This window comes from Lepidochelys kempii, chromosome 13 (genome assembly GCF_965140265.1).
Source record: "Lepidochelys kempii isolate rLepKem1 chromosome 13, rLepKem1.hap2, whole genome shotgun sequence".
In the NCBI taxonomy this organism is placed as follows: domain Eukaryota; kingdom Metazoa; phylum Chordata; order Testudines; family Cheloniidae; genus Lepidochelys; species Lepidochelys kempii.
The window spans coordinates 7,959,454-7,987,430 of NC_133268.1; the positions used below are offsets into that span (position 1 = coordinate 7,959,454).

Below are 27,977 nucleotides of genomic sequence, written 5' to 3' on the forward strand. Positions count from 1 at the left end.
ATTGTTTCATATTCTCTGTGTATATATAAAGCCTGCTGCAGTTTCCACGATATGCATCTGAAGAAGTGAGCTGTAGCTCACGAAAGCTTATGCTCTAATAAATTGGTTAGTCTCTAAGGTGCCACAAGTCCTCCTTTTCTTTTTGCGAATACAGACTAACACGGCTGTTACTCTGAAACATATAATTACAGAGAACATTCTAAATGTATTTGTACAGTGTTGCTAACTAGAATGTGGCTTCACTCAAGAACTTGTTAATGTTTGGATGCTATTGGGAAGAGCCAAGGTAAGAACATAAGAATGGCCATACTGGGTCAGACCAAAGGTCCATCTAGCCCAATATCCTGTCTTCCAACAGAGGCCAATGCCAGGTACTTCAGAGGGAATTAACAGAATAGGTAATCCTCAAGTGATCCATCCCCTGCTGCACATTCCCAGCTTCTGGCAAACAGAAGATAGCTGACATGTCTGATCAGTATAGACTGGGGCAAATCATGATTAAACTCTACTAGATGAAGGGTTTAATGAATATTGGCTAACATTATGCTGAACACAGTTTGCTCAGGTCCTAGCTGACTGGTCAGTGATATGATGCTCAGTTACTCACAGTTGCTGTACAGTGGTCTAGTAAAGACAAGCCGGTAGGGTGGAAAGTTCCAACACATACCCCTTATTAATATTTAGCCTGACAGAATACGCTAATAGAGTTTTCTTTCTTGAGCTGCTTTATAGATCTCAATACCCAATTTTAAAATGCTGCTGTCTATACATGGTACATTTAAAAGAAAGACTGAAGGTTGAAAGCCTTTGTCTTTTGTGCATGTGGTCTGGTAGAATATCTAAAATTACAAACACGCTTTTTCACCACCTTCCTTTTTCTGTTGGTCATCCCTCCTCCCTCTCTGTTTCTCCGTCTTACTCTGTTCTTTTGTTCTTTCAAAGAATAAGGCTAACGAGAGGGAGGAGGTGAATAGAGCAGCATTTCCAGATCTTACTGAATTTCTGCAGCTGGGCCTCAAATTGACAGTTTGCCGTGGAAGCAGATAACTGAGGGCTCTGAAAATAGCCAAGTTATGAAAGCGTGAAGAATGGGAGCAAAAACTATACATGACATTGTTTATTATGTACTTGAGAGGTTTTGGTATGGCACCAATGTAGGGAATAACAGTGAAATATATCTGCTGTGCATTTTGTTTAGCCTGCAAACAAATATCTGGCCAGATTAAAGCCTCAGCAGTCACAATTCCATTTCACATTCTGCATGCAGTCACTTTCTTTCCCAAATTAAGCTGGCTTTGTCTTAGCAATTGGGGGAACTGTTCAAAATGCTGATGTGCGGTGTGTGATTGCTGATAAATGAGAAATGTCTTAATTGATTTCTATCATCTTTATAGGTGGGTGATATCAATATATGATTTATAGTTAAGGCTGACAGGTTTTTCTAAATAGCTGCTATTAATTGTGTGTCATATTGATAGTCACCATAAAATTAATTCAGTATGTAAAACGGCAGAAATATCCCACCAAGCATCTGTATCTGTGACTGTTGATGTCGTGTTTTGCAGCACCATCATTTGTATTGAAGAAACGTTTTATCTTTAAGCCATTTCTGCAAACATACATGTTTGATCCATATGGATAGGGCAACATGTTGTTAAAATATCTTTTGAAAAATGTTTCAAATGAGGTCATTACTGAGACCCTAGCAGATATTAAAATCATAACATAGACTGCTTTCTATGCCATTTAGTTTTAATTTTGTAAGACTTCAAATGTATTTTGATAGTGCACTGAGCACACACAGTACTTTACAAGAAGCAGAAGATTTAATAACTTTATTAAGATGTTAAAATTTAAAAAATGGTACAGAGTTTAAGCGTAGAAGTTTCTGGTTATGAGAGAATAAGGTACAGATTATCAAGGGGTGCAAAGTTTGGTTTAGGATCGGGTGGCGTAAGGAATACATAATCTGCAATATCCCCGATTGGGGGTAAAAGGTTAACGGGTCAAAGTACAGACATTGAGATACGGGGATATGTTGTTCATATAATGGCTATGTTCAGGTGTGGAGTATAGTGAGTGGATATGATGGTGAGGATGGGTTTACCCTCATTTGGTGCGATTTAATGTTCAGTGAGTTTATGGTTCCAAACAAAGAACAAACAAGTCCCCAGCTTTTGCAGAGCTTACCATCTGCCGGCACAAGTACAGTAGTGGCATGTGCGTTGTATAGCTGAAATGAATAAATTCACAATTTACACTTTGTTTGTCTAAATGTTAGCCAGGCATTAGCCCAGTCCCCGTTTAGCAAGTACCATTTTCACGCACATAACTTGTGCCTGCCTGCCTTTGCAGCAGCAAACAAATTGCGGGTATAAAGATTGTTTGCATGGCTAGTGTCTGTTGTGCCCACCAATCATCCTAATATTCATGTTCACAATTCGCCAAACAAAACAACAAAAACCCACTGTGTAACATAAGTCTATAAAAGAGAAGCTAGCCTGCAGAAAAAAATATGCCTTGATGTGCTCTGCACTCTGACCAAAGAGTCCTTCTGCAAAATTTCCATTGTGACTGACCTATGAGATCATTTGATATCTTCTAAAGGGGACCAACAGCTTTTAAAAATATATTTTAAGATCCCAATCACGGGAAATCTATGTGTAGACTTAATTATACTTGCAATTGTTCTTATCTGCATGCAGTTGCTGTAATTTTTCAAAGCAATTAATTGCTTGTGAAAATGTCATTGACAGGTGCATTAGAATCAAGTATATGCTAGTAAAGACACAGCCATGCCTTTTATATCATTTTTACCCCACGTGCAAGTTACAGGCAGGGCATCACCCCTGTTCTGGAGAAACCACTGCTAGAAGTGAAACCAATACAAGTGAAATCCTTGCCCTTTTCTGAGACAGTAAAAAATGAACCCTGCCAATTGATATGTACTCATGAGCAATATTAATCTAAACTCTTTATAACTTACAACAAAAAATGGGGGTGTTTTCATCCCAATTTCTCAGCAAAAATATCCTAGCAGATTCTGTAGCAAGGTCTCATGTGACCAGGACTTCATTATTTTCACAGTAGTCTGCTATAAATATACTTGTTGAAATACCATAAATTATAATTGTCCAATATATATGTAGTGATGCAGTATTCGTGGGGAGGTTAACAACTTACTTGAGAACTTACAGCATTCAGTGATTTTCAGTGTTCTTCCCCCATCCCTACTCAGCAAACTAGTGAGGTTTTTACTGCATTGTGTTTTAAAATGTATCCTCTAGCTTTGAAATCTGTTTGGGATCTCAGTTTATTTTTTAAAACAAAATCTATTCAATTCACCTTTAAAAGAATATCTTTCCCCAAGAAACCTGAGGTAGTGAACTAGTGTCTTCCTGGTATGCAACAGTTGTACCGTTTCTGAGAACTGTGAGTGTGTGTGTGTGTGTGTGTGATGAGTCAATGTTTAGACTGTCAGATGCTTTTTACCAAAACAAGTTTTAGAGCAGGAGTCTCTCTTCTCAATAACTGCAGATAAGTGGACTGTTCAAACTTAAAACTGCTAAGCTGATTGAACTGATGGCCATTCCACCTTGTCTATATTTGAATTGCATGCCCCAGTGCTGCTGTATACTGTTGACATAGGATATGGGAAGTTATTGCGGGTGATCATAAAACCAGTCCATGTGAAGTGTTAGCTTAATAACACTGGGATGTGTATTTCCATTTGTTGCAAGCTATTCACTAATAGGGGGATGAGGCAGGTAGTGCAGGTTATTTACCACCAGTTCAGAGAGCTCCTTCAAATTACAAATATGAATTGGCTCTCTGACCTTTTTTGCAATAAGAGCATCAGCTAGCCAGTATCTTTTCTGTAGCTCTGTAAACTTCCCCTGAATAAATGGTTTTATTGTTTGGTTAGCTGGAATAAAACTTCAGCATCTACCCTGTATATCTTTCCCAAATAGTGACAGTTTCACAGCTTTAAAGCTAAACATGCCTGGAGATGCCTGTGATCCTTCATAGAAATATTTTGGCTCTGTGGTTTATTCAGAGTTTAAAAATGCTTTGTCCTCAGTCACATAAGCAAACATAATGAAATTTAGATTGTGTAACAAACGTGGAGTATTTCTGATAAAGCAGGTAACTACGTACTGATTGCCCTGAGCTAAAAACATTCTGGCATTCTTCAAATGTAGAGCTCTTAAACTCCTACATAGCTAGTCTTTGGCTTCTAGCTATTGAGTTTATGGTCTATTGTAAACTGCTATTACAGTTTTACCGTCAGAAAGCAGATGTTAAATTGAAGGTCTTTAATTGTTATCTTGTAAACAAAGTAATTATATTAGAGGGACACTCATCCCCCAAATCCGTGCCCTTAAAAAATTATAGGGTGCGCCCAGAAGTGGATTAAGATTTATTATGGCCCTAGGCACAAAAAAAACACTCTGGGGGACCCGGGGGGCCAGAACCGGAGGGGTTAGGGGGGCCATGCCTCCCCACACTTTTTAAAAGGTAGGGGGTCACCCCCCCCACTCTTTAACATGGGCGTAGTAGCATCAGGCAGAGCAGCAGCGACACGGGCGTAGTTTGTGGGGGGGGGGCCAAGGGGCGTTGCCCCCACAAACGGCAAGCCTTGGGCTAGAGGTGACAGGAGAAGCAGTGCCACACATGGTTGTTGCCTCGGGTACAAAGCCCAGGTGGTAGCGGGGGTAGTCTTGGAGCTGGGTGCAAGCACTGAGTGAGCCTGGGGAGAGTGCAGTAGCCACTGAGGCTGGGCCAGGAGCAATAGGAGCTGCACTGGAGGAGCCCTCCCTGCCCGGCTCCTCGCAGCCAGTGAACCTCCCAGCTGGGGCAGGGTCTCCTCTACCCGCAGGGCGTGTCTGCAGGCCTGAAGGGCGAGGCAGGAAGCCAGACTGGATCCCTCGCCCTTCAGTCCCAACAGCAGCGGCATGCCCCGGGGAGTGGGGACACAGGCTGGGGGCTGCTCTCGGGCACCCTGCCCCCCATCTAGGGCAGGCAGAGGATCTGGGGCTCTATACAGTGGGCTGGGCTCCCTCAGGCACCACTATCTGACTCCGGTTTCCAGCCTGGCCAGAGGCAGGGCCGCAGTTCTGGCACTGGTGCGCCCAGTTTCTTCCTCCCCCCCCCTTTTACCCAGGGTCCAGTGCTCCTGTGGGGGCTCCCAAATTGGCCAGGGCCCATGCGTTAGTGAGCCACTGGGGGCGCTGGTAACAATCCCTATATTTAGGTTGCCTAACTCTTTTCATTATAAAAGATTCTGGTAATCTTTTCCTGAGAAGTTTTAACACAGTCGTTGTTTTCAGCAGGCCTTCAAAATCCAGCAGGGGTTATAGAGAAGTGCTTTTTCTTTGTCCTGTTAAATTCCATTCAGGTTTGGGTGAGAGGTAAATTTGTGTTTTAAAACAACACTTGAGTGGCGTGTGTTCCTCTGGAAAGCTTTAACAACAAGCCAAGGTGATAACTGAGCTTAACATTCTGAGGCCTGGCTCGCACTGCTGCCAAAGCAGTAGCGCACGTTTCATTGGAAGCTGCTGGCACAATAGTGGGTGAAGAGTTGGGCTGGATGCACCCCTCCTCAGACCCAGCACATGATCACAGCAGCCCATTTCCACCTCTGAGAAAGCAACATTCTCCAGCTGCTAGTGGACATGGATAGTCCTGTGGCTTAAGTGGTAGAAGTCTCTGGACTTGTCTTCACTATTATGGGGGTAAGTCAACCTAAGTTACTCTACTCTAGCTACGTGAATAAGGTAGTTGGAGTCGATGTAGCTTAGGTCGACTTAGTGCAGTGAAGACACCAGGGTGCGTCAACGGGAGATGCTCTCCAGTCGATTTCCCCTATTCCTCTTAGAGAGCTGGAGTACCAGGGTCGACCAGAGAGAGAGCTCTGCTGTCGATTTACTGGGTCTTCACTAGACCCACTAAATTGAGCCCTGCTGCAGCAGTGTTCATCTCCCTGTAGTGAAGATCAACCCTCAGTTGCAGGATTCAGAGTTCAAATGCTGCTTATGCTGTATGATGGGAAGATTGTTACAACTGTATATAACCTTGTTTTTAATCATTTTCCTTCATTTAAAAAAAAAAACAAACTCTAGGAAATTGCATTCAGAACAAGCTAAAAAAATATTTAGGTTGAAAAGAAGGTCAAGTATTGGAAAGTTGGGGAAATGTCAAGTACAGTTGCCATGCAACCATAATCCTAAATAACATCCTTTTAACATAGTTTTTTAATGCGACACATAACGCCAAGCACTGTTCTCAACGTGTCCCACGCTGAGGCCATAAATTGTTTTTTGTTTTGTTTTTTAAGTTTTATTTCTAAATGTAATCTGTATTTTGCATCTTGAGTGACCCAAATAATGTGACAATATGTGTCCTATGCTTTGTGTATGGACAGACCTACATAGATGCCAGTGTGGGGTGCAGTGGGGTTTGGAGAGAAGGTTCTAACATTGTCTTTCATCCAGTGCTGTTCAGAGGAATCAGTGCAATCTAAATAGCTTTGGAAATCTCATTTTTGCAATTGCACCGGTGCAAGAACAATTTTTGCAAGGGCACCAATACCCAGTGTTAGCCTGAGGAAATACTGGCTCCCAGCAATCTTTCTAGGTGCTAGCAGGTAAAAGGTGGCATCTGGACTTGAGTTTGAAAAGAAAGCGTTGGTGGTGAGGCTAGAACCTTGTGTTTGTGTGGGTCTAGAGCAGCATTTCTCAAACTGGAGTACGTGGAACCCTTGAGGTCCCCGAGGGGACTCCAGGGGGTCTGCAAGCCCTGCTGATCAACTCCTCCCCCTTCCTCTGTCTCCTGGAGGCTACTGAAGCCAAACTGGGAGATTTTAGGCACTAAAAGTCTGGCAGTGCAGCGGGGCTAAGGCAGGCTTCCTGTCTGCCCTGGCTTCGTGCTGCTCTCGGAAGTGGCTGGCATGTCTTTGTGGCCCCTAGGGGTGGGCCAGAGCGTTTCCATGCACTGCCCCTGCCCTGACTCCGCAGCTCCCATTGGCTAGGAACTGTGGCCAATGGGAGCTGTGGGGGCAGTTCTTATGCGCTGAGGCAGCACGCAGAGACTCCCTCCTCCTCCCCCCACCTAGGAGCCGCTGCCAGAGAGATGTGCCGGTCGCTTTTGGGAGCTGCCCGAGGTAGGTGCTGCCGGGCCAGAGCCTGCACCTGAGCCCAGAGCCCACACCCAAACTCCCTCCCAGAGCCCGCACTCCTTCCTGCAAACCTCTGCTCCAGCCTGGTGAAAGTGAGTGAGGGTGGGGGAGAGCAAGCGACTGAGGGAGGGAGAGATGGAATGAGCGGGGGGGTAGGAAGAGGTGGGGTGGGTTGGGTCCTTGGCAAAAGAGGTAGGGTGGGGGTGGGGCTTGGGGGTTCACAAAAAATTTAAAATCAAAATGGGGGTCCTTGGGTTGTTAAAGTTTGAGAGCCGCTGGTCTAGAGCAGGGTGGGCAAACTTTTTGGCCTGAGGGCCACATCAGGGTGCAAAACTGTATTGAGGGCCGGGTAGGGAGGGCTGTGCCTCCCCAAACAGCCTGGTCCCCGCCCCCCATCCAACCCCCCATGCTCCTTGTGCCCTAGCGCCCCTCGGGACCCCACCCCCTATCCACACCCCTGACAGGCCCCCCGGGACTTCCACGACTATCCAACCTCCCCTGACCCCCCCCCCAGAACCTCTGCCCCATCCAACCTCCCCCTGCTCCCTATCCCCTCACTGCCCCAACCCCTATCCACACCCCCGCCCCCTAGGACCCCACCCCCATCCAACCCCCCCTGACAGGCCCCCCGGGACTCCCATGCCTATCCGAACCCCCCCCCCCCCCCGAACCTCCTCTCAGGGGCCGGGTGGGATGGTCCTGCGGGCCGTAGTTTGCCCACCTCTGGTCTAGAGGGTAGGGGATATTGGTTTGATGGAAAGGTGGTGGGGTTGTGTATTAAACAACTAGAATGAAATCTCTTTACAAATGTGTTGTGTACAAGCGCCTTTCTCAGTCAAATGCTTGGAGATGCTGCAGTTCTACTGTATTGGGTGCTTTTGTTTTAATGAGATGTGAATGAGCAACCATTTATTCTACCAGCGGAGTGCAAGTTGTCTTTCACAGTAGTGTATTCATGTGAATTGTCTCTAGTAACCAAAACAAATATCCATTCTGGCAAATATGCATTTCACTAAAAAATGTTTTCTTTGTATTTCATTTACTGTCACTGCCACCTGACCACAAGGCTTTCCCCTTATAACTGACTTGCTGCTGCTTGTTTTGGCCTCATTCCTGTGTCTTCAACACAGACTGAATGGATTGTACTGTAGAGGAAGAGTCAATCTGAGAATTTTCAGGTTTCAGAGTAGCAGCCTTGTTAGTCTGTATCTGCAAAAAGAAAAGGAGGACTTGTGGCACCTTAGAGATTAACAAATTGATTTGAGCATCCGATGAAGTGAGCTGGAGCCCACGAAAGCTTATGCTCAAATAAATTTGTTAGTCTCTAAGGTGCCACAAGTACTCCTTTTCTTTTTGAGAATTTTAAGTTGTGTGTGTGTGTGTGTGTGTGTATATATATATATATATATATATATGGAAATTGGCAGAAACGGGAAAGGAAAGGCAGAAAAAGCACACGGCATTTTAATGGAGTTTTAGTGATAAGTTATATCTCTCCCAGCATGTGATGGTGGCTCTCTGAGGAATAGTTGGAATTCTCAGAACACTAGGCATGCTTTAGAGGACTGTAGACAGCCATTTTGGTGGTTTTGTTACAACAGATGGCTTTCATAATACTTACTTGCAAAGCATTATTTAATCCTTGAATTGTCTACACACTCAGCACCAAAACTGCATGATATATGAAATGCAGTGAACTTTGAGCATGTTATTTCTAAGCATTAGGCCTTATGTAGTTGTGAAATGTGGTCCTGGTGTTCGCTGTAACTTTTTTCTTGTATTTGGAGCAAATGATTGTCTGAGCTTTAGGGCTGGTCTACACTACGGGGCGGGATCGATCTAAATTACGCAACTTCAGCTATGTGAATAATTGAAGGTAAGCAGAAAAGACATGTGGTGAAGAGAGAAGTTTGACTATTTAAATACATCGCTGTCTGTGTGAACCAATTTATATCATTCATACAATTTTAAAGGTTGCCTGTGAAGGCTGTTATCAGTCTCGTAATAATAGAGGTTGAGATACACATGATTGGTCTAGTTCTCAGTGTTGTACATCCAATTTGAATGGCGTATGATGCAAATATTGAGCTGTAAACAGTTAGTGAAACTTGACTTAAAGTGAATGTCAATATGGTCACTAAAATTGATTTCTTCACTATGTTGTTGTGTGCAGAATTTAAAACTGGGCGTTCCATTGGATACATGACTTGAGCTTGCAGTTACCATAGTTAGCTGTACAAATTGTGCTTGGTTATCAAAGTGATTTGGCCAATCTAAATAGACAGACAGAATTGAGCAATCACAGGCACAAACTAGGTCAATTTTTTGTCCGTGAATGCATAATGATGGTAATTTCACACCTTAATATCGTGATAATCCTGCCTTAGGTTCTGTCAAACAGTTGAAAGGTAATCGAGATAAGAAGAGTGTGCGTTTAAATCCTTTCGCTGTATCACTGAAGAACTCGGAAGGAAAGTAATTTTCTGAACTGAAGTAAGGGTATCCTCGTAGTAGAGTCCATGACTGTAGAAGTTGCCATCTGATGGTTCACCAGACGCCAAGTTTGTTGAACTTCCTGTTGTAATGCAAACCATCTCTTTGATAAAGCATTTGGTGATTGATGAAACTTTGCTACATTATTATAGTTGATGGATATTATAATCTAGATAATACGTAGTCCTGCCATGAGTGCAGGGGACTGGACTAGATGACCTCTTGAGGGCCCTTCCAGTCCTACAATCCTATGAAGTTCTATTTGGACTTTCTCCTGTCTGTTATGGATGGTTTAAAAATGTCAAACATTAATTTGTCACAAGTTAAGCTTCCACGGTGATGGAAGCAAGAACAAACTAATAATATGCTTTCCTTTTATGGCAGTTAATTTGTAGTGTTATCTAAGAAGCTGAATTCTTGTGTGGAATATGTAGATTAATTCTGACCAGATAATAAGTAAATTAGCCACAAATGGGTTTTTGGAATACAAATTCGTTAGAGCATCCTTAAAAAGGGTCTGGCATGTTAGAGAGGTGATGAAATATTGGCTGCATTAGCATTTAATATTCTTCTAGGATAGTGGATGAGCCCCCTCTGCCTTTATCCTTTGAACAGTGTCTCTCCAATACATGGCATGATAAACTAAAAGCTAATGTCACACTGAACATGGGAGGAAGTCAATAACCTGCTGCAGTTCAGATTCTAGAAACTGTATGATCATGGAGCTGCAGCATCTCAAATTACTGCCATTCCACTGGTCTCTACCAATGATATGCCCTTCACAACAGTAGTAACTCAAGAGAACTTGCTCCATCAGCACATCCTTAGCAAAGAGTTTATAAAAGATACCCTAACCGGTATATAACTGTACGGTAACGCTAAGAAGTGACTTCTAAAATAGTTGAACTACACATTGGCTTCTGACTATAACACTCTTAAATGAAGTTAACTGTTTCTCTGTACTAGACATGTTTTTGAAGGGCTATGTGGGGACCCTTTTTTTAAAAGTGAGGGGTAGCTTCAACCTATTGAATCTGGAAAATTGTTGGTAGCTGGTCTTGGCTGATACTGAACTACTGTTGAAGCCTTATTTTTCCTGAAGTTAGACATTTATATCCAATGTATAATATGCCATTAAATTTCATGGGCTAAGTCTTCATTATATATGTGGATTTCTATGTCCTAGAAAATCTATATGTTCATTTTAATGATTCACTTGTCAGAACTTTTTATAGTAATAACCATGAGTTAAATATAGCATCTCACAGCACTAATTAATACATTTACCCATTCGCCCTCATTCTCTTCCCCAATTTACCCCTCAAAAATAGCTGTCAGATTATATGGTCCGTGTCATTGCTGTGTTGACAAGACCCTAACAGCACATGCCAAACTGGAATTGTTAGTTGTGGCGCGCGCGCGTGTGTATATATAGATAATAAAAATAGCATATCTCCTACAACCAGTTCAGTCCCTCTTACCCTTTATTATTCATTTTAACACTAGTTTCTAATCCAGTTTTCTACTTTGTACAGAAATTTATAGTTCATTCCTTTGTGCTAATTTGATGCATCTTTGATGATTAAAGTGAAAAGTCTACTGCTCTTCAAGGAGGAACAATGTTGAACAAAGCAATTAATATCTAGGCAATGTGCCAGAAAGCTTTTCCTCCTAAGTTAATTGCCTTCCAACTGCTTTTCGTGGCATTTTATAACGGCCCCTATTTACTGTGCGCCCACCAGCTCTGTCTGAAAGGATGGATCCTGCACTGCTGTGGTCACTCTTATGAACACACCATGGCTGGTGATGCAGTATATCATGAGCACCCAATATGAACAGAAATCAGAGATTCCTGGTCTGTTTTGTGCCATGGAAAGAAACACCAGATTACTTTTGGCATTCAAGGAGCAGCTGCACACAGTGGACTGTTGCTTTTGGGCTTGGGAAACAAGCGCTGAGTGGTGGGATTGCATCATTATGTAGGTCTGGTATGACAAGCAGTGTCTGCAGAGTTTTCAGATGTTTAAAAAAAAAAAAGCCACCTTTCTGGAACTATATGCGGAGCTCGCCCCAGCACTACGACGCAAGGACACCAAAATGAGAGCTGCCCTCTCGGTGTAGAATCGCGTGGCGATGGCTGTGTGGAAGCTGGTGACTCTAGACTGCTGCTGCTTGGTTGCAAATCAGTTCAGAGTTGGGAAGTCCACCATTGGGGCTGCGTTAACACAAATGTGCAGGGCCATTAATCGCATCCTGTTATGAAGGACTGTGACTCTTGTCAGTGTGCATAAAATAGTGGGTGGCTTTGTGGCAATAGGATTCCCTAACTGCAGCGGGGCGATAGATGGCACATATATCCCAATTCTTCCCTCCCCCCCCCACTATAGTATCGGACTTGTGCTTTCCCCTTTTCTTTCTTGCTCTCTTCCCCTCCCCACAGGAGAAGCTCCATGAAACTAGCAAGGATCCTGTTTCATGCCTAAATTCTAGTAGTGCTTGGGAACTCATTGTACTAGCTGCTGTACAAATTGTTTCACTTTGCTACTGCTGTGGGAAACGCCATATATCAGGAGAGGTGCAAGCATAAATCTCCCCCTGAAATTCTCATGAGCCTGTGCTGAACATGAGAGCATATAACCTTTTCCCCAGTAAATATATTGTAACCTTTTTTAACAAGATAAAGCAGACTTCTCACACGCTTTCAGAAAAAGAATAAACACAACATTGGTATAAAACAAAAGATACAGCAGTAAAAAGCAGTATGAGAAGAGACGAGGAACTATTTAGATAACATCACCAACAATAAAAAAAGGAGGACTTGTGGCACCTTAGACTAACAAATTTGAGCATAAGCTTTTGTGAGCTACAGCTCACTTCATTGGATGCAGTGAGCTGTAGCTCACGAAAGCTTATGCTGAAATAAATTTGTTAGTTTCTAAGGTGCCACAAGTCCTCCTTTTCTTTTTGCGGATACAGACTAACACGGCTGCTGCTCTGAAACCTGTCATCACCAACAATGCTGAAGCAGCTGCTAAAAAAGGTGGTAGTAAATCAACTCAGCGGGGTTCTAACTGGCAAGTTTACTCCAGCCAGAGGACCTGTTCAGGAAAAATGAGAACAGCTGTGATGGACAGAGCACTTCTAAGAAGTGCTAACCAGCACTACAGGAAGCTATTGGTGATTTTGACAAAGAAATTGAACACCCAGAACTAGACCATCTTGCATCACAAACAAAGAAATAAAAGATGCAGTAAAAAAATTTTAAAGCAGAAGGTGAGGATCAAGTCACTGGGGAAGTGACAACCATTGATAAAATCACTGAATTTTTCAACAAAGTGTGGAATCAAGAAGAGGCTCAAGAACAATGGGAAAATGGCTGTATATTCAAAATACCGAAGCAAGGTGACCTAGATGACTTCAGTATCTGGCAAGATATTGTACTCCCTTTCAGTGACAGGCAAAGGCTTCTGCAGAATAAAGGACGCAGTTGAGGCAAAGCTAAGGGAAGAGCAGGCTGGATTTCCACCCAGAAGATCATGTCTTAACCACATTTTCACCCTAAGAATAATCATTGAAGGAGAGCATCAAGTGGCAAAACGCACTCCTCATAAATGTCATAGATTTTTTTTAAAGAACGACGAGGACTACTTGTGGCACATACTCATTCTTTCTGCTGATACAGACTAACGTGGATACCACTCTGAAACCTGTCATCATAGATTTTTAAGAAAGGATTTGACAGCCTCCATTGCTGTTCACTCTGACACATCTGTATTATCGTATGGCAATAGAAATAATTATCATCATCAAGCCTGCATATCAAGGTGCAGCATACACAGTTAAAGTGAACACAGACTTGAGGGAATAGTTTAACATGGACACTGATGTCAACCAAGGAACCTCTCCTGTTTGGCTTTGCTATTGACTTCATTATGAGAACAAGTGTAGATGGATCCAACATGGCCATGGTTTAACAGAATCTAAATCTTTTAGTATACTTCTGGTGATATAACACCCTTCTAAGTGGCACTTGAACTAACATGCAAACAAAGACTGAAGGCTGACCAGCATTGCAAGAAACATGGGCTTAATAATCGGTTACAAAAAAACAAATCCAATGAGATCCCCAACAACTCCCAACTCAATTGAGACATTACATTGGAAGGCAAAGGAATACAGGAAGTGAATCAATTCACATATCTTGGCAGTAATATGCAAGCCAATGGAGATACCGGGAAGGAAATAATGTCATGAATTGTCAAGATGACGGCTGCATTCACCAGCTTAAACATGATTTGGTCATCAAAAATCTACAGCTTAAAGAACAAACTGTGACTCTTCAACGTAAATACACGCATTCTTAAAATGAAAGGGAATGGAAGGAGATGTGTTCCTGCTACTTTAAGAATAAAAACTGAAGAGAGTTGGGTTTCCACCTTTTGGTCTGTCCTTAACTAGCTTCTTTTCACGCCCCCACTGACCTCTTCCCTCCTTGCTCAGGTGAGTTGGGTGTAGATTTGAGGCAGTAATTGTCTGCAGTGACTAACCCAGTCCTTGATCTTGCACTTAGAACAGTGGTAGGCATTCCATCTCTTCCTCCACCTCAGTACTCAGGTTGTATTGTTTGTGGTTCAGAGTATGGGGTGGGATCTTCCTATGCTGTAGTGTTTCTCTGTGTATACTGGTTCAGATATCTCTTCCTGACCTTCTCAACTTCAAGAAACTGCAACTGTGAGAAGTAAAGCTTTGTGATATTCAAGAATGGGTAATGTTCCTGACACCTCTTCAGTGTGCAGGCAAAGTACATCATCAAGTTCCTGAGCTTGGGAGGGACAGAGGAAGGTATTAATGCAAACACCTCTTTCATTTCTTGTCAAAATGCAATCTTTTAAAGTGGATCACCTAGACACGTGCTCTCTCCATTCCTAACATTGAGTCAAATGGACTGAGATTGATTATTTTATTTAGGAAAAAATAAACTTCAGTTGTGTAAGCTTCCCCTGGCCCTAAAATGAGGTTCCTCTTGCTTTAACTTTCACATTTAATGTGTCAAGCAGCAAACCTGAGCTCAGAGCAAGCCCAGCAAACTGAAGTATGGGCTAAGGGCAGAAGCCAGAGGTTTGGAAGACTGAACCAAGCAAATCTGACTAGAAATTCTTATTGTAGTGTCTGGGTTTTTGCTCCTAATGCAGAAGCAGGCTGTCAGCAGATCTGATTTCCTGTGAATTATATGGTCCAATTTCAGACAGTGAGTGTGAGGCCCTTCTCCTTTCAAATACATCTAAACATCAGTGGACTTGGCCAGTTTTTCCCAGAGCAGTATGCTTCACTATCGTAATGCTTCCTGTTATCCTGCACAGGCTCTGAAAATGCACCTTCCAAGGTGGGCTGGCTGCTTCCAAACAGGTGGTTTTCCTCTTCTGGCTGGAGTTGGGCATGGCAAGTGGGACTAGCATTTGCTCCCCAGCCACCACTTGGACATGAATGCAAGTAGACAATCCAAAAGTGAACCCAAGACCTTTTTGCTCGGCCCTAGCGTAACTAGTGATGGATGCTTAGTGAGACGTAATCTCCAAATAAATAGGTTTTGGAGACACTGAGACTTGCTGATTCTAACCAACATCTATTGATGTTTTAAAAAATAATACAGAGGACTTAATGGTACCCTCCTAAACATGCTGAATATATCACACACACCAAAACCTTGAATCTTTCCATAAAGTTCAGAGCAATAAGTACAGGTGCTCTCTCCAGGAAGCAGATATTCTCGCTGTACTTCATAATCCTAGAGAGTTAATTTTACAGACCTTCCTGGAATAAAGAACAAGCTCTTTCCTTCCTGGTGCCCGCCTTTTAAGTGGGCTTCATGCAGCCAAGCAAGGAGAACTTGTATTTGCATATCCCTGTGGTACTCTACACTTTCACCAAGGTGGCTTTGGCCATAGATTCCTACAGGTGGGGATTGTGTCTTCCTTTATTAGTTGACTAAACCAACACCCTTTTATGCAACTATTTCCCCACCACCACCACACATGCACCTGCATGTGCACACACACACAGATAGAATCCGCAATCTACATCTGTGCGAATTTTGTTAGACATGGAGAAAACCAAATTAATGGGGGACGGGGCTAGTCGTGTTTCATCACATCCTGATGGGCTTGATGCTGTAGACCCAAGGAGTTTTCAAACTGCATTACACTGTTACCCCTTCTGACAATAAAAATTATTACATGACCCCACAAGGGTGGACTGAAGCCTGAGCCTGCCCCAGGTGGGGGGCCTGTAACCTGAGCCCTGCCACCCAAGGCTGAAGCCTTTGGGCTTTGTCCCTGGGCAGTGGGGCTCAGGCTTCAGTTTCAGCCCAGGGCCGCAGTAAGTCTAATGCCAGCGCTGGCAACCCATTAAAATGGGGTCGCAACCCACTTTGGGGTTCTGACCCACAGTTTGAGTACCGCTGCTGTAGACCGTACAACGTGAATCCTGTGACGTTTCCTAGGGTCAGGGACAGAATTCCAGATCTGAGAATGTTGCATCATGTGTAATGGCCTTCTCAGAACACCAGGAATTGTTTGATTTATGTGGACACCTGTCTATCTTGGATGATGTTGCATGCTGAAATACCACTGCAGTAGCCATGTTTGTGGCTGCGATGGCTCCAAAATAACCATGAGTAGGATTGAAACTACTTTAAAAAGAGTTATACAAAGAAATGTTTTAAAACTGCAATTTTGGCAGAGGACCTTGGGGCTATAGGTGATCCATTCCCTGTGGATGTACCAAGTTTCTAGCCATTTGACTGACTAGAAAGACCGTTTCTAACATTGATTAACTCACACATGAGAAGATTTAACATTCTTTCCATTCTTGTATACAAGGAGCGACTGAAATTTTTCAGCTGAGTGCTTGCTTGAGCTTTGCTTTTTCCAGAGAACACCTTAATTTCTCTTAGTGAAATTGTTTGAGATGTCAGATTTGCTTTCTAGTGAAAATGCCAAGTTCTGTATTGGAGAATGTCGTTACATATTTCCTTAAGCCATAATTAGTTGTTAATCACATTTGCTTTTGATGCCCTTTACTGCCAAGGGAGAAAAATGCATACAGTAATATAGTTTTGTCTTGGGTCTCTTGATGCTCTCTTACAAAAAGTAGATACGAATGGTAAATCATGATTATTATTTTTTTAACTGGGTTTCAGCAATGTATGAAGGCATTTAGTTTTCTAATAATTTGGACAAAGTGGATGGATTCATTTTATAGTGAAGTGCAAACTACTAATTGGAATTCTTACTACAGAAAATAAATAGTCTAATTTTCAAATCTTTATCCAGGGTATCTTAATATGTAGGCAGAGCTATTCCTGGAGACTTTCTCTTTGTACAGTTATTAAAAGTGACTTTTTTTTTTACTTTAACTTTAGTAGGAAAAACTGGTAAGGATTTAACATAGAAATGCAGATATTCTCATCATAAAGGGTCTTTGCTTACCATGCAAATTGCAGATCTTGCATTTGCAGGAAAAGCACTGTATAGTTGCAGCTTTTACATGATGATTATTTACTACTTTAAAGTGTGACTGGACTAACATTTTTATCAACAGCTCTGACAGTATCTTTAAAGAAATTGAGAAAAGTAACTACAAGGGTGGGGAGGAGGAAATCAAAATTTGTCATCTTAATCTTTTTATAATTATCTAAAATTACATTTTTACTTCCAAAGTTAAGTGCCTAAAGTTAGACACCTAAAGCCATATTTGGATGTATAAATGGGAATCTCAAGTATGAGTAAGGAGGTTATATTACTTCTGTCTTTGGCTCTGGGTCCGATGGCTACTGGAATACCATGTCCAGTTCTGGTGTCCACAGTTCAAGACGGATGTTGAAAAATTGGAGAGATTTCAGAGAAGAGACACAAGAACGATGAAAGTATTGGAAAAAGCCCTTTATAGTAATAGATTCAAGTAGCTAAACATATTCATCTTAGCAAACTGAAGGCTTAAAGGTGACTTTATTACAATCAGTAAATACCTAGATAGGGAACAAAAAATTGATGATGGGTTCTTCAGTCTAGCAGACAGATTCAATGGCTAGATAGAGTGCAAGATTCAATGGAAGATAGAGTGCACATTTTTAAGCGAGGGTAATTAATCATTGGAACAATTTACCCAGGGCTGGGATGACATCTCTATGACTGGCAATTTTAAAATCAAGATTGGATGTCTTTCTAAAACATATGCTGTAGTTTTTAATTTGGGGAAGTCCTTTGGCCTGTTGTACAGGAGGTCAGACTAGATGACCACGGTAGTCCCTTCTGGCCTTATCTATACATCTGTTCAGGCACCCAAATAATAATGCAGGCTGACGTAGTTTTTTTTTGTTTTGTTGGGTTTTTTGGGGTTTTTCCTGTCTTTCAATTTTGACCTTTAGTCTTTTTTTTTTTTTCTGGTTTATTTACCAACGTGTGTAGCTGCTTATTTTTTAAGTGCTTGATGGAATTCCTAAAAGTAGACTAACTGAAAATACTTAGTCAGTAAGAGCCAGCTGTGCAAGAGAATATCTAGCTTCTGTATGTCCAATTACAGAATTAGTCTTGATAGAAGAAAACCAGTTGCTGTTTCTCATAGTTCTTAACGTAAACACTGCTGTCATTTTGTTTCCCCTGGGATGTAGGGATATTTGCTTATACTTTAAAGAAACTCCGTTGTCTTTCTGTCTTTAAAATCTTACCAAACTTTTTTTAAACCAGTGTCCCCTTACTTGTCTAGTACAGTCTCTAAACTGGCTTCTCTTGATATAATTAATCCAGTTCTGACCGTGCATATTACAGAATTAACGGACACCTTCTCAAGAAGAACAGAAGGAAAAACTCAAATATCTGTGTACATGGGGTGTTTATGGCTACTAAGACAGAGGGAGAAGATGTAGAATATTAATAGTTACAGTGAAGTACTATTACTTGGAGGTGGCTTCTTAATGCCATTTGGGTCTGAACACATCATTCTTATGGAGTATATAGCTTCAAAATCTTTGATCACGTTTTCATTTTCACTGGTTAATGAATTATCTAAGCGTTTGACAATAGGAATCTATTCCTCTGGGCAAGGTCCATTTTCCCCATGTTAATGTGATACACCATTAACATTACACCATCTCAGTTTCTTGTGGATTTTTTTCCCCCATGTTTCCATTTTAGAATTTTACATGGGCATGAAGTACCCCAAGCTTCCTCTTTAATAGCCCTTTCTATAGTTTTCTTAAAGTACTTCTGTTGCTTTTATTGAGCCAGACCTGTTGTTTAAGAAGGCTTTTTTAGTTTATCTAAACTCATATCACAGGGAAAGTAACTAGTCCTATTTGCTGAATTGAGGAAAAGCACACAAGCTATGAGATAAATTTTATTTTCCCCCTCCCACCCCAGGTAAGGGATTTTCCCACACCTCTCATTGGGTCTTTTAAACTTTGTATTGCAAAGATTCCGGAAGAGTGGTAACTTGCAGGCAGGCTTTTCTGTTCTACAGAATATATTAAGTATTTTGATTAGTCAAATGACACCTTTGTTAAGAGAACCAACTTGTTAAAAAGATGAACCCCTTACTCAGTATAAACTGGTTGCTTTGGGAACTGTACGTTTCTTGGCCTCTTCAGAAGTTTAAAGATGCTGAGGTTTGAATATTTCAGCTATCTTTTGTGAGAAGTACAATATCTTAAGACTTCATAGCTCTCTGTTGCAGTTTCCTATCTCAAAGGCCATGAACTAATATTGTTCACTCTTCATGGTGTTGTACATTTTTACAGAAGGCGTTTTATCTCCCAGCGCTGCTCTCTAGAATTTTTAGAAGACATAGTGGAATGTGCCAGTGTACGAAGGTACTTTTTCAAAAGCAGCATTAATCTTAACTCGTTGCATGCAAGTCCTCTCCTCCCTCCACCCTCCTCAAAGCTGAATATCTGAGGTCCTGCATGCTAGTGCCGCCATCTGATCATAACATCTACATCTTTGTTTTAGATCACTTTATAACTCTTTTTAATTGCAGAACCAAGCACACGTCTGGATCTCCAAGACACAAAAGCTTGAAGAAGATGCACTTCATCAAGAATATGAGACAATATGATACAAAGAATAGCAGGTAATGTTTTATATTCACTTGGGGTCTGACTCTGACACCCTTATTTGCATGAAGTAGGACTTAACTCATGTGAGTAGTCTTTCGGAGTTCAGCTGGGCTATATATGTGAATAAGCACCAGTTTACATGAGTAAGGTTGGCAGATTTGGGTCACAAATAATTACAGCTTAACACACAGGAATGTTGGAGTCGAGGAAATAGGCTGGTTTATCCAAAGATTTGGTTCTTGGACACTGCAGTATCATCTAAAATATACTGGACGGGGGAATAAGATTTTTATAAAATTTTATATACATCTATTTCTAAGTGTAAAATGTACCCGTACAAGTTTGACTGCTAAGATATGTGAGGGTAAAAGCCAACATGGACCCTCAGATAGTTGAGCAATGTGACACTTGGGAATTGTTTGGATCGGAAAAGAGCTTAGTGACTTCAGCTCTTGAAGTGGAGAGAATGAATGCAAAAAACAATCTGATCGTTCTTATTTGTGAAATTTGAGTAAACTCAACGGTTCTATTTACTTCTGTTTAATAGATTTAATACTAGACTGTAGTCCTTAGCTCCAGCTAATTAGAGAGGCTGTATGCTCCAGGGGGTAGGGAATGGAATGGAAGTCTGGAGACCTGAGTTGTGCTCCTGGCTGTTTCATCAGTTTGTTGTATGAGCTTGTGCAAGTCACGTAACCTCTCTGTGTCCGAGGTTCCTGGGCAGTAAAATGAAGATGATGATCTGTACCCACTTCTTGTAAAGCTCTATGAGAACTGGGGGGTGGAAAAGTGATTTATGTAGGAGCCAAGTATCCCCTATCAATAGAACCATAGAAATGTAGAGTTGGAAGGGACCTCAAGAGGTCATCTAGTCCAGCCCCCTGCACAGAGGCAGGACCAAGTATACCTATACCAACCCTTACAAATGTTTTGTCCAACCCTCATCTTAAAAACCTCTAATGACAGGGATTCCACAACCTCCCTTGGAAGCCTATTTCTGTGCTTAACTATCCTTAGAGTTAGAAAAAAAAATTCTAATATCTAATCTAAATCTCCCTTGCTGCAAATTAAGCCATTTTACTTCTTGTCATACCTTTAGGGGACATAAAGGACAATTTATCATCGTCCTCTTTATAACAGATCTTAACACATTGAAAGGCTGTGGTTAAGTCCCCCATCAGCCATCTTTTCTCAAAACTAAACATACCAGTTTTTTAGGTCAGCTTTTCTCTAAACCTTTTGAGCATTTTTGTTGTTCTCCTATGGACTCTCTTCAGTTTGTCCCCATCTTTCTTCCAGTGTGGTGCCCAAACTGGACACCGTACTCCTGCTGAGGCCTCACCAGTGCCAAACAGAGTGGGAAAAATATCCACCTGTGTAGTACATACAACACTCCTGTTAATACACCCCAGAATATTAGTCTTTCATACAAGTGCATCACACTGTTTACTCATTCAGTTTGTGATCCACTATACCTCCCTGATCCTTTTTAGCAGCACTTCCACCTAGCCATTTATTTCCCACTTTGTATCTATACATTTGATTATTTTTTCCTTCCTAAGTGTAATATTCTTTATTTAATTCTGTTGATTTTGTACCAATTCTCTAATTTGTCAAGGCCATCCTGAATTCTATTCTTGTCCTCCAAAGTGCTTACAGCCTCATCCAGTGCTATGTCATCCACCCATTTTATAAGCATACCCTCCACTCCATTATCCAAATCATTCATGAAAATATCGAATATTACCGGGCCCAAGACAGACCCCTGCAGGACCCCACTATGTACATCCCACCAGTTCAACAGTGAACCATTGATAACGACTCTTTGAGTATGGTCTTTTAACCAGTCATGCACCCACTTTATAGTTATTTCATCTAGACCACATTTCCCTAATTGACTTAAGAGCATGTCATGTGGTACTGCGGGCCTTATTAAAATCAAGAGATATCTCACATACTGCTTTCCTCCCTTCCACTAGGCCAGTAACCCAGTCAAAGGAGGAAATTAGGTTGGTTTGGCATGATTTGTTCTCAACAAATCCATGTTGGCTATTACTTAATTAATGTCTAATGGCTGACAGGGGTGGGAGGAAGGCCTGTTGTGTGATGCTTTATGTGAGGATGGATTGTTTCCTGACAACAGCAGGTGCTCAGCATAGGTTCTGAAGTATAGGCTTGCAACCACTACCTCAGCATGCATGACTACAAATATTGTTTACAAAATTAACTTCCTATTTTAAAAGTCCGTGTACAGTGGCTGACTCATGCTGCTAAACACTCTGAGCAGCTGCAAGATGGGAACAGGTATCAGGGGGTAGCTGTGTTAATCTGTATCCACAAAAACAACAAAGTGTCTGGTGGCACCTTAAAGACCGTAACAGATTTATTTGAGCATAAGCTTTCGTGGGTAAAAACCCCACTTCTTCAGATGCAACATCTGAAGAAGTAGGGTGTGTACCCACGGAAGCTTATGCTCAAATAAATCTGTTAGTCTTTAAGGTGCCACCGGACTCCTTGTTGTTTTTGCAAGATGGGAGTCACTCTTGGCTCTCCTGAGAACTTTACACACCTTGATCCTGTGGGGCCTCAGCCTTATATGAATGCCCTCTGGTTTTGTGTTGCTTTCTTTAGTATAAACTCCACAACCATCCTAGGTTCTTTAGAGAAGCCATTTAAGAAAAATCTTTGTATGTGCACACTTCATAGGAAACTACAGGGTTGCTAGCAAGGCTGATGTTTTATAGCTGCAGAAAACTTTTGTTTCAGTTCTCACTTTAATCTTTTCTTGTCTGCTTTCAGGATAGTATTAATCTGTGCTAAACGAACCTTATGTGTGGCTTTTTCTATCCTGCCATATGGGGAGAGCTTACGAATCAGGTGAGTCTCTACTTTTAACTTGACATATCTGCACTGCTCTGAAGTGTCCAGTCAGTTACCATATACAACAGCCTAATTTATTAAATGAGGTAGCCTCATAAGTGAATGTAGCTGTAATGTACCATAGCACATTTTAGTATGCATTTTCTTTTATTTCAGGGTATATTTTAAATGTGCTTATCAGACTTAAGGCATGCACAAAATAGCAGTGCACTCATTGAGTAGTAAAATATAAAAATCAAATTGATTCAATGTCAATTAAAATATTCAACCAGGCTTCCCATAGAGAGTCAGTAAAATTCCCCCCACCCTCTTCATCAGCCAGAAGCCCATGCATGGTAGTCAAGTGTAAAAGTATAATTAGGCAAACCAAAAGGAATTTGAAGAGCAACTAGAGAAAGACACACAAAGTAACAGCAAAAGTTTTCAGTACATCAGAAGCAGGAAGCCTGCCAAGCAATCACTGGGGCCACTGGATGATCAGGCTGCTAAAGGAGCACTCAAGTAAGACAAGACTGTTGCAGAAAAGCCAAATGAATTCTTTGTGTCAATCTTCACTGCAGAGAATGTGAGGGAGACTCCCACACTTGAGCCATTCTTTTTAGGTGACAGATCTCAGGAGCTGTCCCAGACTGAGGTATCAGTAGAGGAGGTCTTGGAATAAATTGATATATTAAACAGTAATAATTCACCAGGACCAGAATGTATTCACCAAGAGTTTTGAAGGAATTCAGATACGAAATTGCAGAACTACTTGTGTTTTTTAAAAGGGTCAAAACGCAGTCGTAGCAATTACGGGCTGGTGAGCCAAACTTCAGTATCAGGCAAACTGGTTGAAATTAAAGAACCGAATTATCAGACACAGAGATGAACATGATGTGTTGGGGAAGAGTCAGCACTGGTTTTGTATAGGGAAATCATGCCTCGCCAATCTATTAGAATTATTTGAGGGTGTCAACAGACAATCCAGTGGATATAGTGTACATGGACTTTCAGAAAGCCTTTGACAAGGTCCCTCACCAAAGGCTCTCGAGCAAAGTAAGAAGTTATGGGATAAGGGGGAGTGTCCTCTCATGGATCAGTAACTGGTTAAAAGATAGGAAACAAAGGTTAGGAATAAACTGTCAGTTTTCACAGTGGAGAGGTAACTAGCAGAGTCCCCCAAGGATTTATACAGGGACTAGTGCTGTTCAACATATTCATAAATGATCTGGAAAAAGTAGTAAACCGAGAGATAGCAAAGTTTATAGGTGATAAAAAAAGTATTCAAGATAGGTAAGTCCAAAGCTGACTGCAAAGAGTTACAAAGGGATCTCACAAAACTGGGTGACGGGGCAACAAAATGGCAGATGAAATTCAGTATTGATAAATCTAAAGTAGTGCACATTGGAAAACATCATCACACCTATGCATACAAAATGATGGGGTCTAAATTAGCTGCTACCACTCAAGAAAGATCTTGAGTCATCATGTATAGTTCTCTGAAAACATCCGCTCAGTGTGTAGCAGCAGTCCAAAAACCAAACAATGTAAGGACCCATTAGAAAAGGGACAGATAAGACAGAAACAATCAAACTGCCACTATATAGATCCATTGCACACCCACATGGCTAATACTACATGGAGTTCCGTTTGTCCCATCTCAAAAAAGATATATTAGAACTGGAAAAAAGTACAGAGAAGGGCAACAAAATGATTAGGGGTATGGAACTACTTCCATGTGAGGAGAGATTAAAAAGACTGAGACCATTCAGCTGGGGAAAGAGACAAATAAGTGGGGGGAAGATAGAGGTCAGTGAAATCAAGAATGGTGTGGAGAAAGTGAATAAGAAAGTGTTATTTACCCCTTCACATAATACCTGAACAAGGGTCACACAGTGAAATTAATAGGCAGCAGGTTTAAAACAAACAGAAGGAAATATTTCTTCACAGAACACACAGTCAACCTGTGGAATTCATTGCCAGGGAATGTTCTGAAGGCCAGAAGTATAGCTGGGTTCAAAAAATAATTAGATAAGTTCATAGAGAAAAGATCCATCAATGGCTATTAGCCAAGATGGTCAGGAATGCAACCCTGTACTATGGGTGTTCCTAGACTTCTGACTGCTAGAAGCTGGAACTGGATGACAGGATAAAAAATAAGTTGCCCTGTTCTGTTCATTCCTTCTGAAGCATGTCACCAGGCTCTGTTTGAAGACAGGATACTGGGCTAGATGGACCATTGGTCTGACCCAGTATGGCCATTCTTATGTTCTTGTTATGTTCTTATGAAGTGTATGCTTTGGAATTTAAAAGGGAAATGGGGCCCTGTTCCTGGAGACACTTACGCACATGCTTAACTTCATGTATGTGAAACCATTCTATGATGAGACTACTCATGTGTGCAGGGTTAGCAAGTGCCTAAATGTTTGCAATATCAAGGCCTAAGACATCTTGCTTGCCGCAAAAACCTGACATTATGAATAAGGGTGGTGGTGTTAGGACAGAAACTTTTTTTTTCCCCCAAGGTAACCAGTTATGCTACACTTTTAGGGGTTTTACACAATATTTGAATCTTTTTATTCAAAACAAAAAGTCAAACTACCTCTCCTTCCACCTTTTGCTGCCACTCTAATAGTAATAGTAAAAGATTGAAGCCAGGAGTCTTGAGTTTACTTTTCTTGGCCAAAAAAAAATAATTGGGAAAGATGGAGTGCACTAGGTATTTGTCACCAATTGTGCTTTTGTTTGGGCTTTCAGTGGTTTTTTTTTTTTTAATGGTTTTTTTCCTTTATATAATGTGATAAGAGCATTTGCTACCCCCTTGGCCAGCTATCACCAAAAGCAAAAACTTGAGTTGGGAAGTTTCAGTCCTTTATTAAGTTAAAGGAAATGGAAACTTGCCAGTCCTGATAAGAGAAACTGGATAACTCCATTGGGTTGGTCATCCTGGCCTGCCTTATTGCACTGTTTGCAGTTGGTTCTCTTCGAAGGTTTGCGGTAGTGCTCAGTGCTCTATTAGCTTTTTTTTAAAAAAAATATTTTGGTCATACTGTTCATTATTTTGCCCTTAGAGCTGATGTACCACTAGAGGTAAAGGCAGCTGCTATCTTTCCTGACTCGTTTTCAGGGATTTGTAACTCAGCCATAAAAATTAATACTTCAAGATGCTCTTTTTTTTTAGAAAAAGATCTTAAGCCCTGAAAATAACATTAAATGCTGAATGCCACTGTGACTTTGCCTACTGCCAAGAACTGAAAACTATCCATTTATGGCAAACTATATGCAATGTATTTTGGAAATGTAATAATGTGTTCAAAATGTACACAATACAGTTGCAAATACTCACATGAGGAATAATAAGTGATGAGAACTAGAGGAAAATCCATGTAGGAATCTCTTGTGAACTTTGAGTTAGCTCTGTGGACATTTGACATACACAGTCTACAGAAAGTATTGTATTTACTTTTAATCCACCTTTTGCTAAAACAATTGTGTTGTCACTTGTGTCCTGTGCATAACTTATGGAAGAAGGAAACGGATGTTTAGTGGTGGAAATTGTATTGTATGCAAACATACTTTCTACAAAAATAGGCAATGGGAAACGTTTCTCTCACTTGATGGGAAAGCAGCAAGGTCACTTGAAAGAGTTGGATTCTATAGCTGGCTACTAGCGTACCACTTCTTTCAGCTTTTCTTTGTCAGACGATGATGGTTTGACCAAAATACAGTAACTTTTTTTTTTTAGACTGTAGTAGGTGGCAAAGTAGAATATTGTTATTAAAGTAGAGTTCTGCTAGAAATCTCTATTTACGGTCAGTGTGTTCTTTATGACTGAGGGCTCAAGTCAGTAAACTGCAACTGAAAAGTAAGCTGATAGTGGAGGGAAATTAGTAATGTAAAACATATTTGCTGCTTGGGTTTGCTACCCAAAACTTGTACATTTGTTAGTGCAGTATGGGTTGTACACTTGTGAAGAAAGATTACATATGGCTCAGTTTAAATGATAGTAAGCATAATAATACTGAGTTGAATTAAAAATAACCAGTTTCTGTCCTGTTAGATTGTTCTCTAGTTATGTGAATCTCTTACATTTTGAGTAGGGTATTTAAAAATTAATGCTTGCTTGAAAGGGGGAATGGGAAGACAGAGTGGAATTTTTTCCAGTGGTGGTAAAGTCGGTGCTATGGCATGTCTAGTGTTTACTGTAGAGGAAATTAGACTTGTAATGCAGTTTCTTGTAGTACACTTCAGTATCCGTCTTCATTTACAGTGATCTAAAAATGGAAGGGCAGAAACAGCGACATCCTTCTGGTGGTGTTTCAGTCTCTTCAGAGATGGTTCTTGGATTGGAAGGAGTGGAGCTTGGAGCTGATGGCAAGGTAAGGAAATATTTTTTTTGTTGTAGAGCCCACCATGCTAATGAATGGAGCTGCGGGTGGAATAGAGAATTGAGGATTGGTGGGTCTCAAAGTGGTGTTCCCTGCTCTGTCACTATATGACCATGAGGCGTAGACATTAAGTGACCTGCCTTACTTGTCCATCCCACCAGAGGTGCTGAAGCTTAATTATTGTGTATAAAGCACTTCGAGATCCTTTTCATAAGAGGTGTCCCGGGAGGTGGAGAAGAGCTACCTTCCCCGTGTGGCACTGATGGGCCACAAGCGTCATGCTGGGTCTGGTGAGACTGGTGGGGAGGCCCCTGTGCAGTTCATTCTCCCCAGTGACAGAGAAGATGTCTTCTCCTAGGGTTCCCAGAGCAGTGTACTGATGCTGCTGCTTTGATGCAGATATGGGCCCAGCCTCAGATTAGAATATTCATGTTCAGTTATTTGGCATGCTGCCAAAATTCAGCTGACAGTGCAAGTGTTGGAAGAGAAATAGTGACTCTTCAACAGTTTATATTTGTGCCAAACCTAAATGAAATTTAATGGGACAAAGAAATAACACTTTTCTGGCCCCTGGCTTTCTCCCTGTTGAATTTCCCAAGGCCTGCTGCAAACAATGGAAGCTACTCAAAAACAGTTCCAAGCATTTTTTTTAGAATGGAAAGTGTTAGCCTAAATATAGAGGTAATTCACAGCCTCTCCTATAATTACTAACGCATGTTGTCTTTATTTAGGTTGTGTCCTATGCAAAGTTCTTGTATCCAACCAATGCCCTTGTTGGCCGCAAAATTGATAATCATGGTGCTGTTCCTCCATGTCGATTCAGTGCTTCACGGAGTCTTATAGGGTCAAGACATAAAACTGTAACAGCTAAAACAATACCATCAGGAACAGAAATAGGTAAAAACTCCATATGGCTTTGCACTGTTTGCATGCAAGGAGAACTGCAATA

General features: G+C 41.3%; 1 protein-coding gene across 2 annotated transcripts in view; it reads left to right on the top strand.

Moving 5' to 3' along the window:
- The window catches only part of CABLES2 (Cdk5 and Abl enzyme substrate 2), a 42,514-nt gene that overhangs the window by 4,115 nt on the left and 10,422 nt on the right, over nucleotides 1–27,977 (top strand). The window contains exons 2-6 of one of the 2 annotated variants that reach the window (XM_073309123.1): nucleotides 19,464–19,535; nucleotides 19,703–19,795; nucleotides 22,581–22,658; nucleotides 26,911–27,019; nucleotides 27,760–27,925. In XM_073309123.1, the coding sequence (XP_073165224.1) occupies nucleotides 19,464–19,535; nucleotides 19,703–19,795; nucleotides 22,581–22,658; nucleotides 26,911–27,019; nucleotides 27,760–27,925 (518 nt within the window). The remainder of the gene's footprint in view (nucleotides 1–19,463; nucleotides 19,536–19,702; nucleotides 19,796–22,580; nucleotides 22,659–26,910; nucleotides 27,020–27,759; nucleotides 27,926–27,977) is intronic. The other variant, XM_073309125.1, reaches the window with a different exon arrangement.